Below are 12,476 nucleotides of genomic sequence, written 5' to 3' on the forward strand. Positions count from 1 at the left end.
TTTTTATTTCTTTGTTTGTTTAGGTGGATCTCTAGTATGATTTTTACTTATTTATTTTTTCGTAGAAAGTTGGTGGTATTTAAACATATATTCAACATTTAGAATATGGTGACTGGTGCCCAGAGGTGTACCTTGAATCCGCTCAGTGAGCTTCTGAAGAAGCAAACTTTTTATTTGGTGATGAGAGCAGCTCAGGGAAGTTACATTTAAGTGCAACACCCTTTCTGACCTTGGCTCTGAAGTGGCATCTGTCCTACCACATAATGCATCCTTCCCCAAGCTTTCACAGAGAGGAATGATGCATCCAAGCTCACAAATGTATCCTTTTTTTTTTTTTTTGAATTATTATTACTCTACCTTAGATTTCAGGACATGACTCTACAGGGCAGTCCTGAAGGCACTGCTGTGCCATTCTACCTGGGAACAAATGTGATGTCTTTACTTTCCAGAATAAGGAAATTTCTTTTTCTATCTTTTTTTTTTTTTTTTTCTTCTTAAAGTGACTTTAGAGACTTCCTTAGGCCACTGTGTTAAATTGGTTTACTGCACAGTTGGTTGAATGGAGGAAAAGAGTAAGCTCTCCTATTGCCTTAGGCTGTTTCTTGTTCCTGTGTAGCTCATTTAAGTTATCTCATGACCTGCCAAGCAGAATCTATCACTTCTTCTTAGGACTTGGTCTAATAGTCACGACAATCAATACTGAAAGTCTGCCAGAGGTTTGGACCAGGCCCCTGTAAGCCTTTTATAAAACTGCTTCTTGGTTCTTGTTTAACTTTTACATTTATTTATTTTCCTTTTATCACAAGTGTTGAAATTCTGAAAGTAGCCACTGAGTTGTCCTCCCTGGCTCCTGAATGGGGTTTCAAGAGTGCTGTTAACATTAACTTTTTGGCTTTGCAGAGGCAAAAATCCATTAATACACTATGCCACTTGTATTGCCCTTGTTGGAAACTGATTAAAAGCTTATTGCTGCTTCGTCTTACAAATGGTGTGAATTATGGTCCTCATTTGATGGGCAGCCTGTCGAATTAATCTGTAGAATAATTCAATTATTTAGAGCAGCAATGCTGATACGAAGAGCTTACGCACTTCATCGCTAGAGGTTCTGTGCTTTTAACTCAGCAGGCTGGAAACATGATTCATGAGTGGGCTGGAGCTTTAACAATGGAAGGCAAAGCTTTTCTTTGTGCATTTCCTTTCCACCTCTTTCCTTATCCCCTCCCCTTCCCTTCCCTGGTGAGGCTATTTCTGTGGTCTGCATTCACTGGTGAAATGAACTCTCAAACCAAACTGAGGAATAGGGAAAAGGGGTGAGGTGAGAGGTGCCACGGGCCTTCATCTGCAGATTTAGTACATCTTCCCTGTTCAGAAAATACAGGGTGTATGTGGGTCAGCAGCCCCTGCAGATTTTTATTATTTATAGCCACTTCTATAAATACTGGACTTGACACAGTAGGTTCACACAGTGCCGTGCTGCTTGTAAATTGGATCATTTTTATCCTTGCTACAGTCTGGAGGTAGAGAGTGCCAGCTGACAGTGTAAGATGGAAGTGAAAGTAAGAGAGATGCACGTGTGGCAGGGAGGCTGCCAGAAAGCACGGTGCTGTGTGTTGAGCTGGGAAAGTATGGCAGTGACTCTACTAGAGGACAGGGCTCTGAGTGCTCTTTCTGTTTTGATACCAGAGGGAGTTTTTTCCCCTCTGTGTAAGTTGCTGTGCACGTATGTATGTGAAACATAGGTGCTTTTCTGTGGTAGAATTGGGATTGCGGACAGCTGGGTAGGAGGGAGCATGTGTCATCACAGAAGCAGCTCTTTGCAGCTGCCCTGGCATATAGCCAAGGAACTCACTTGGTTGCTTGTAGCCGTCAAGACCAGACTTACCTAATAATGGTTTGGGAGGAATTCAGCCCCTTCTCCCTGCAGTGAGCCCTGGTTCATGCTTGGCAGCGTGCCTCCGACAGCAGCAAGTGCTCCAAGTCACTATCGCTTGTTAGGCAAACATTTGCAGCTGGAATGTTTGGCATGTTCCTCTGATTCGTCTGTTTTCTACCTTGCAGGTCAGCAAATTTGAAATACTGAAGTGTGCTCATCTTACTGCTGTTAATATTTAATTTAAAAAAAAAGAAAATTCTTTCCTGGGCAGCAAGATACTTGGAAAATGTCACTTCTGTGTTTGAAAATAGAATAGATCCCCATCCTCCCCTTTATTACCTCCCCCAGCCAACCTCTGTAGGATCCAGGTCTTACTTCTCCATGTGTAGTCTTGCTAAGGTTGTTTTGCTGCCTCATACCAAGAAGACAGCAAATAACTAAGATACATGGTCAAGGCCAAAGGAAATTTTAAACGGTCCTACTTCATTTTATTGCAGTCACACAGGATTGTTTTGGAGAGAGGGCTGGGGTGACTTATCAGAAGTTACTGAAAAAGAGAAAATATTGGTAGCAGTTTATTTTCAAATGAACGTGCTGGGCTTGGAAAAGAATTTACTTCAAATATTTTAAAATATCAACTTGTTAGAGAACAAGTGCAAAGGGACATTACACTGCATTTACTGCCAAGTGAATGTTTTCATTTTGTTCAAACTAGAAAATAAACAGACTGTACCTGAAAAAGAATTCAGAAGCTATCTTCTCTCTCAGAGAAGATCTCTCTCTTTTTCTCTCTCAGACAGTGAGAATACAAGCCCCAGGGAGCTGTTTGCAGGGTCAGAACTTAGGCCTGATGTGCATAATAAGCCCTCAGGAAAGGAAAGAGAAAAGTGACTTTTTTTAACATATGGCTTTGCTTATCTTCTTGTTAGACTATGTTGGCGGTTGGACTCTTAAGCACACAGTTAAAAAATCAAGGCATTTAAGGATTATTTATTGAATCCTCTTTCAGGCAGTATACTCTGCTGCCCTGTAGATAGTGTCATGATCAGTAATTTTTTCTTTTCTTTACTTTTCTAGTACAAGGATGCATTTATGAAGGCAAATCCAGGGTACAAGTGGTGCCCCACAACAAACAAACCTGTGAAAACCCAGACATCCACTGTTACAAGCAGGAAGAAGCTGTGGGCCTTCCCTTCAGACTCTGCGAAAGATATACCAAGCCCGAGGAAAGTGACAAAAAGTGAAGAAATGCCACAGCTTAACTTTGGGATGGCAGGTGAGACTTCTGTCTTGGGAGGTTTCTCATAGGTGAACATCCTTATTTTGCTTGAGGACTTGACATTGAGACCCACAAATATGTTTCATGTCCCCAAATTAGGTTGCTAAGACTGTATTTAAACTTCTGCGTAACAACTTTGTACCATTTTCTATCCTTTTTTTTTTTTTAGAGTCAAGTCCAGATATATATGACATCTTTTAAGGTGTGGTCATTTGGAGTCCAGATGTGATTAATTCTTTAGCTCAGGATTGTCTGCTATTAGAACTAGAGATGTTCATTTTCTAGTTCTTGTGGATGGCTGTTCCTGAGGAACTAAGTTGTCTGTATTTAAAGCAAGAAAAGTATGATTTCATTTTACTTACAAAATAAGAAGTTTAAACGAAAGGCAGTACAGTTGGAGAGCTTGTGTTGGTGAAGAACAGATAATCTCTTGCTGATATCCACAACTAGCAGAAACTGTTGCAGTCGTGACCTTTAAGTATAGATATATTAATGTTCTTAAATACTAGCAGCTTAAGAACTGAGTGAAAAATTATTCCCTCACACCTTTCCTCTTTAAAGTTTCTCATTTTATAAATGTCAATGCACTACAGACTTTTCTGTATCCTACCTAGTTTATGATGATTGTGTGACAAGATTTTTCTGCTTAGTGACATCATGTGCCAGAGAAGGGAAAATGATTTTGTGGAACGAGTAGGGGAAAAAAAAGGGATAAGAAGACTTTTATACTTTTTTTGCCAGTTTAGTGGTATGAAATTTCCTGTAATGAAATTCCTCCTGGCCGCAACGAAACTGTGAAATGTAATTCAGAATACTTTTTCATGGCACATAGTTACATATGAGAGATCAGTTCTGAAACCTGCAAGCCTCCTCATCCCATTCTGCTTTGGCTAGCAGAGAGGCATAATTTATTTTCATTACAGGTTCATTGACTTAACTGGAAGAACAAGCAGTAACTCTTGGTCTGCCCAGCTGCTGTCCCTCACCTGATAGGAGAGATCTTTAATCAACATCTGACAGAGAACTTAAGAATTAATTAGAAAGTAATCCATTTAATCTATGGAAACATTCAGTTCTGAAGAAGGCCCTATTTTGTTTTAATGTGATTTTTTATTTTTTTTTAAATTCCTTCACTTCAAACTGAGTAAGTGAGTATTCATGGGGGTCTTGCTCCAGTCCCCATGCCAATGAATTCTGGCTATTTCATGAGAATAGCAGTAGCCCATGAATTAATGACTGCTTCTGTCAGAGATGTAGCAGCATCTAAATCACAACAGATCTGTCACACCAAATGGATTATAAGTGTCATGGTAACCATGTTTTGTGTTCTTTCCTCAGATCCATGTGATAGTTTAGTTCAAATCTGAACTGAACTGAGTCTAGGACTTCCTCTTTTAAAATCCAGGCTGTGTACTGGCTGATTAACTAAAATGTAGCTGAATGACCGTAGAAATACCTTTGTCTCTGAAATGCTGCTGGCTTGACTGTTTTGCGTCTTCAAGGCAGATCGCTTCATTAGGACAAGGATTATATGACAATCCACAGTCATTCCAGGAAACCTGCTTTACTTGTTTGCAACTGTAAATCCTTTTTTGATTTATTTTTGCTTGTTATGTTTTCCAAAATTAAATGAAATATGTCCCCCTGCTGGCCATCTCTCCTCTTACCTGCTATGTAACAGCATCACTGGGCTTCTGATCTGCAGCATCATTAGTGGTGTCCTTGCTTGTCCAGCCTGTGAGTTGCATTTGAGCATGCTTTTGTCATGGCATGGCTCTCTTGTGTTCTGTTTGAGGACGTAAGGCAAAGACAGCTGTTGTTCTCAAGTGAAGGTGTTCATTACAACATCTTCTGTCACAACTACAGAGCTAAAGTGGGCAACATCTTTCCTGGAGAGAAGTGGAAGATTTCCAATGCTTTTACATTTCTGTCTCAGAAGAAGACACTCCCTAGAATAGCCAATGCCATGATAGAGATGCAAGTTTTATTCTTTAGAGAGAAGCTTAATTCTGAAGTCAGGTGAAAGTTAATTGAAACTCTTACTTGATGATTCTTTGCACTTAGCTCTTTCTCAGTTCTTTCTTTTTCTCAGACTGAAAAATGGTGATGTTGAATAAGCTAGCCTTCTAAGTTTCTAACCAGACTAATACAAAGAAAACATATAATTTCCATACAGTGAGATGGTGTAAGCTTAATCACTGCTGAAAGCTGTTGAGGAAGCCACAAATCACTTCCTATTCTGCAAGTCAGATGTGTATGCTATTTTCTCGTAACTGTTGATTTAACTATAAAGTACATTAAAGTAGTACTTAGAATTCTTCCTCTTTCATGCTAGTAGGTTCTTAGTGCCACAAGAGAAACACTGTGCTGAGAAAGCTCTATAAGCACATGGCACTGTTCGTGTGTATACATTTTTGTCTACCTTTATGTGAAGTTATTTTGTAATGCAAAAACTGAGGAGGAAGACCTAAGGCAACTAGGGTGAAACTCAAGAGAGTGGCTATGGATGATCAGTGTGATGTGGGCATAAGGCAGTGCTGTACTGCAGTATGTCAGGCAAAGCATTTTCAGGAACATTAGAGGAAAAACTAATGCTGTTGAACAGACCACAGGTGAGAGCTCATCTGACATGATTGCCCTGCTGGTCATACATGTACAAGAAGGTCTGACTCTACCTGGAGTAACTGAAGGGGAGAACAGCAGGAATTACAAGGACTGTGGAAGATGAACATTTGATGACATCAGAAGATCTTGGTTTCTTTAGGCTAGTAAAGCTAGTAGAGGATGGACAGGGGCCACTGCTGTAAATACAACAGGGGAAAACACCATTTAAAGAAAACTGATCTCAGCTTGAAGGTGTGAGCAACAGAAAAAAAGAAGTGTACCTTTGCTTTACTCTGAATGGATTTAAGCTGAAAACTGGAAGATAGCTCTAAATGCTTAAGATTTGGCTTCTACGTTGTCTTTTCAATGGGAATAAACAAAGTAGAAAGCAACTAGCCAGCCCATAACTGTGAAATATGGAGCTCAGTAAGATCGCGTGGAGATCTGGAGATCTTCTTCCAGGCTTTCTTTCCAAACTACCTGTCTGCTGAGTCATTGTCTTTCAAGATGTGTGTTCAGTTTTGAATTGTTCTGAGTCCCTCTTGTTTGAAGCACAGAACTTTACTTGATCAAGTAAATTCATGGTAAATGGTTCTATATTGAGGGATCAATTGTGGTTAAGTATTTGCCAACGCTTCCTATTTTTTGCCTCTGTTTATTCAGCTACTTATTACTAGTTCTATCCTTCTTATAGTGCCTTATCTCTTTGCAGAGTCTTAATATCGTTTTGCTTTTTAAAATTCGTTGTAAAGTAAAATGCTAAAAAACAAACACATGTTACTTGTACATTACAGAAGAAGAAAAAATTATTTCCAGTTGTTAAAGCTAGATACTATCTAGACTGTATTCTTAAGATAATGACCACTCTTCTATTCTTGATATAGTAGTTGAACTTGGTTTATTCATGTGGCTTTTCTCTGTATTTTTGGTTTACTGCTGTTTTAACAGCACCATTAACAAATCTTATCCTGTGATTGTCAATGTGAGATGCTGTCTTAGGGAAAAGCTTTGGCAATGCCCACAATATTGAATTAACAGTACCAGCAATTGTACTTCTGAACTGGAACTTGATCATCTGCAGTGATAAACCAATAGGAGGTTTGTGACACGGTTTTGGCCCATGTCAGTTGACTCTCCAAAAAACACATAGGCATGGTTAACAAGTTGGAATGGGCCACAGGAATAGTCTTCCCCATGGGTGTTTTGGATGCAACCATTCTGTTAGAGGCTAACAGTTTTCAAACACACAGAAGAGTGGAGTTGTGCCAGTTGGCCCTCGTTCCAGAGAATAGTCCTGGGCATATGCAATTTATTGTTGTAGAGTGAGGCTTTTGTATAGGCTAGTTAAAGGAAATTGGAAAACGAGATTACATGCTTCAGGGAGACCTGAGTATCATTTGGTACTGATGTTTCCAGAAATACAGCAAGTATAATGATTTTTCCTTCTCTCACACTGTAGCTGCTGTACGAGCCATTTGGACCATGGACTTTGTCCTTCCTTCTGTATGGCTCTTTGTTAAATTGTGACCCTGTATTGCTTCCAAGGCACTCTCCCAAGATCAGACAATTAGTCTTCATAATGATGAAGAGCAAACACTATTTGGAGTGGAAAAGCTACTTCATGAGCTTGTACCAGTGTTGATAGTTTTCACTTTTTGTTCCTGTTTTTTTCAGAACTTGTGAGGTGCAGGAAGGCTGGAGGCTAGGAACTGTCAGAACCGAATACTTGGAGAAATAACATTTATCTTCATTCTGTTTTCCTCAGTTAAATGTTGTATTGGTTGGGCGACAAGTAGGCAGGCAGCCTGCCTGGCCAGTGCTTGTGCTGTACTGGCACAGAGGATTGAGAGTGCTTCATGCTTCAGAGTTGTCAGGCTGACACTTTTCACCACTAAATGCAGTTCTAAATTGAAGTAAAAAAGAAAATTGGAATTTTGTTTCAGAGCTTTATCATGTCATTCTGTTCCATCCCTTTACTTGTTCATTATCTAAGGTAGGGAGCCACTCCCTTGGGAGGAGCATCCATTGAGTTATGAGCAAGTGCGATATTAGAGTTTCTTTGTGTATGCTTGTGTATGAGATCATTACACTTGCTGTTTTAAAGATATTCATCTCTGTAGTGCATAAAACCTTTGGCGGTAAAATTTGTAAATCCACGCAATGGGGTGTTAAGCACACAAATCCAATTAAATCCTTCAAACAGCTTTGAAAGCCTTTCCCAGAGGGTACAGAAATGGTTATTTGTGATTCTCTTGAACCGCCTTTTATGGCAGCTTGCTTAGAGTGTCTGTGACAAGTAGTCTTCTGGGGGTTTAGCGCTGCAAATGGTTCTTTAAACAAGCAAATGAATAAACGTGTAAGACTTGGTTTTATTCTTTAACAGATCCTACACAAATGGGAGGCCTGAGTATGCTGCTTTTAGCTGGGGAACATGCCCTGACTGCACAAGAGGTAAGGATCTCTCTTTTTTACATTACCAGAAGTTTTCAGTTTAAAAAGAGCTCTGAAGGGAAATATTTGTCAGATGGGAGGCAGAACTTAAGATACTTCATGGGTAACCTCAGGTGGAAATGAAATGTGAGTCCAGGGATGTGGGTCTTGTTCTCCAACCAGTCCAGGGTTTGATACCAGTTTGGTACTCACTCCATGGACTGATGAATACATGATCCGACCAGGCAAGTCTGCCCCATGAGAGGATATTATCACAGATGGAAAAGATGAGATAGAGCGGCTGTAAACAAACAAGTGATTTGCAAGCTCTTTTGGTCAAGGAACTCATGTGCTTATGTTCTTGCGTAGTACAAGAACACAGCTTGGCACAAATAGCAGAATAAATATTTAATAATTTCCATATAGTCATTATTTACGCATTCTGAAACCATGCAAGTGCTAACAAGTAATCAAAGTATTACATTCTATTCCTATTGACTCTTTGTGTCTAAAGGGAAGTTAGCAGTTTATTTGCCGTTGCAAACATTTCATTCTTATAGAAGACTGCAGTAAATAAGAGTTTCCTGCATATCTCCAGGAAGGCAGAGAGCTTTGGTCTTTCTTTAGACTATTGTTATTCATGACCTTCTTTATGGGACCGTTTTGAAAACTGTTCATAAAGTACCTGATATATTGTGTAAAATAGGTAGTCATTTTCACTTATTACCTTTTGATTCAGTCTGTCTGTGATGGTTAGATAAAGAGCAAATACTTTGCAGGCTTGTGTTACCCCCCAAATGCAGTAAAATACCACAAAACTGCTTAGGCTTGGTTAACTGAATGGCACTTCTGGCTTGTCATCTGTGGGACAGACGAAAGAGGATTCATGAGATGTTCACATCTGCACACCTTGACAGCCTACAGCTGTATTTCCATGTTTACGCTTGAATAGTTTCACACTTGAACAGTGTTTAGGAGGTTGGCAGAATAAGCTGGGAGATGGCATGGCTAGCTAAAAAGAAAAGCTCATTAATTCACTGTAGAAATGGTAAGATTCTTCTCTCTTGAATGGGGAGACTTCAGCTGGATTTTATCAATGTGAGAGAGAGAGAATTCTTTGTCCTGAGGTAACTGTTGAAGTATCCCTCAGTAAAAAGGTTCAGGTGTGCTTATCTGTGGAAAATATAGATGCTGTTTTCATATAAGACAATAAGCGTATGCAGGATCTAAAACTCTGACACTTGCATTGAAAAAGAAAAAAAAAAGTATCATTTTTTAAAAGAACATTCTAAATGAAATCACGTAGTCTTCATTTGTATTAAAATGTGCGTGTCCATTAAAAAAAAAAAGTGTATATAGGGTTCTTCAATTGGGGAATTGCCATAATGGAGATTATTTAGTTTAACTGTCTGTGTATGTATTATAATGCAGGCTTGGGTGGCCTTGTAAGCATATGTTTTAAGATACTATTAACATCTTAAAAGTTGTTGATATAAAGGAGAGGAGCACTGTCACACAGTTTGTTCAGGACTTCAGAAAAGATGAGGAGAAGAATACTTAGCTAATAACTCTTCTAATTCCAAGTAAATTGATTTGACACCCACTGATATATGTATATATTTTTTTCTGAAGCATGTGTTAAATGGATGTAAGGGGGTTTTTCAAATCAGTTGTTTAAAGTTGGAGTTGCCAGTTCTCCAGATACCAGGTAACAAAGTGAGCATACACTAGCAAAACAAAGTGAAAGAGGCACAGTAGTGATACTTACAGAAGTGCTTTGATGATTTAGTTATCATCTTTATATGCTGGTTATGTTTCTTTGTCCATCATTTTTTTTCAATAGACAAGAAGATTTTTCATCTAATAAGAGAATTCATTATCATATGGTGGATTTCCAAACAGAGGCTTAGAGCTATTATTAAATGGTAGGCGAGGGAAGTTAAAAACCTTAGCAACAGCAAATACAAGATGGGCACAAGCAATTTTTGCCTGGCATTTGGGTCCTTTTACCAGTTAAGCAAAACTGTGATGCATATACAAGCACATTTTGCTTAACACGGGAATAAAAATGCTTAAGAGGCTTGTTCTTATTACTCTCATTACTGGAGAGAAAGCCTCATCCTGTTACTTTATTGCAGCTGTTTTATTTGCAGAAAACCTGAAACTCTGTGAGGAGTACTCCTTGCTTTAAAGCTCGCCTCCCTTCCCTGCCCACGAGGTCCGTTGCTTGCCTTACAGCAGCACCTAGTGGCCGCTATGGTTACTTCCCAGAAAATGCTGAATGTGTAGCACTGTCCAAGACCTGACTCTTGTACCAGTTTCCCCTTGCTGCTGCATATCAGGACCACATTAAAACCTTGCATCAGTCAGTGTGGAAGACGATCTGTTTTCACTCATTTTAGAGCAGGTTTTGGTAACCACAAGGGACTGTGGGCTCATGGTGGCAGCATCCTAATGGCTTCCCCCTCGCTGCTGCAGGGTGGTTGTGCAGTGTGTTGTGCTGGTCTGCCCAGGTCTTTAAAGAGTGTCATGGCCGAGGCTGTAAATTAGAAACAGATGTCTTCAGTGCAGTGGAGGATGAGCAAATAGGAGGAAAGTGAAGAAGAGATGATGAAAAATTGAGGACGTTTTATTACTGCAGGAAAGAAAAGCAGTACAATGGTGCTACTTGTACAGCTGTTCCCTCCAGTAATTATTGTAATACTTGAGTTACATTTGATCTGGCAGTAGGTATGTATGTCTCCAGAAGTCCTGGAGATGATCAATTTCCCCCAAAAGTGTGGGAGCAACAGCTGGGTAAAAATGACATCCTCAACGTAATGCCACTGTTAAATGAAGGCAGCAGCACTGTCTTAAGATATCAGAAATTAATAGCAAAACCATGATTGTTCTAACCACAAAATGGTTTTAGAATTGCTGACTGACAAGGCACCAAAAAATCTATCCTTTAAGCACAAAACAGTAGGAAATGGGGCCTCACTCATTGCACAGCACGCTGTTCCCATCTTGTGACATGAAGAAATTGTGCCTGTCCCAGCATGTGGCCTCAGACTGTGCTCCTGGGGTAGAATCGCAGAATGTCCTGACTAGGAAGGGGCTAACAGGGATCACCGAGTCCAACCCCTGGCTCCACACAGGACCACCCAACATTCAAACCTTGTGTCTGAGAGCGTTGTCTAAATACTTACTGAATTCCAGCAGGCTTGGGGCCACATTCAGTAAATAGAATGGGAGCATTGTTGCTATGTGGTTTTGCGGCAGGGGAAAAAAACAAGTTCAGCTGCGTACCTCAGCAAATTGTCATGTGGCATCATTCTCCTGCTTTTGGATCCAGTGTTCTGGGAGTAGTAGTGCTGGCAGATTCCTGAAGCAAAACGTTCTGCTGCTGCTGTTATGCTCAAGCATCTGGAGCAGACAGCAGTATGAGCAGCAGTACAAGCTGTAGGCCTGGTTACCCTTTAGTGCTTGGTTCCTGCAGCAACAGATGCACTTGCTAGCTGAACTGGGTATTCACCAATACGTGCTATTGACATATATGCTCTGATAACAAAGAAGATAAATACCACATTCTTCTTGAAATATTTCAAGTAAGTTGGAATTTCATGAAAAATTAAAAATCACTGGGGGAAAAAAATTCCACCCTGTTACTCAATTTTCCGAAAATCCCACAAAGCCTCCCTCCTTTCTGCTGTTTCCTGTAAGCTGTTCTACATGCTCTATTTTATATTAGCAGTGTATTAACTTCTGAGACTCACGTATTGTAAGTCTTTTATACTCAAATGCATTACTTGATATTCAAGACAGTTATTTTACTGAAGGATGCTAGAATAATAATTTTCAGTTCTATGGATAAGGTCTGTATGAATTCTAATACGGCTGTTGTGTCATGATTTCTTTTTATTTTTATTTTTTGGAGCAGTCTCTTGTCTGAACTTTGATATTGGAAAGTACAATGCTTTCTTGCAATACTCCTCAAAAGCACCTCTAAACAGATATCCATTTATGTAAGTTATTTAAGCAGTTCTAGGCTTGTGGTGCCCTTAATTACTTATTTCATGCTGTGAAGTGATTAGCAATTATTTCTGTCACTTAGCAACACTCAGCCATTTGAAAAACTTTTTTTTAGCTTCTAAGTAATTAGTGGAAGTGTAAATTGAAGAGATAGTGGCATGGATTGCATCCTGAATACAAGATAGCCGTGTATGCAGCCCAGAACAATCAGTGTTTTGTTGCATATAACTTGCAGAATTTTGAGTAACAGGAAGTAAAAGAACAAAACTAAAAGCCCAG

General features: G+C 39.6%; 1 protein-coding gene across 20 annotated transcripts in view; it reads left to right on the plus strand.

The window, feature by feature from the left end:
* The window catches only part of BBX (BBX high mobility group box domain containing), a 140,080-nt gene that overhangs the window by 76,621 nt on the left and 50,983 nt on the right, over positions 1 to 12,476 (plus strand). For all 20 annotated transcript variants that reach the window (XM_048965861.1, XM_048965852.1, XM_048965823.1 and 17 more), the window contains 2 exons: positions 2,951 to 3,149; positions 8,140 to 8,207. In XM_048965861.1, coding sequence (XP_048821818.1) covers positions 2,951 to 3,149; positions 8,140 to 8,207 — 267 coding nt within the window. The remainder of the gene's footprint in view (positions 1 to 2,950; positions 3,150 to 8,139; positions 8,208 to 12,476) is intronic.

The sequence above is a fragment of the Lagopus muta genome, chromosome 1, assembly GCF_023343835.1.
Source record: "Lagopus muta isolate bLagMut1 chromosome 1, bLagMut1 primary, whole genome shotgun sequence".
NCBI lineage: Eukaryota > Metazoa > Chordata > Aves > Galliformes > Phasianidae > Lagopus > Lagopus muta.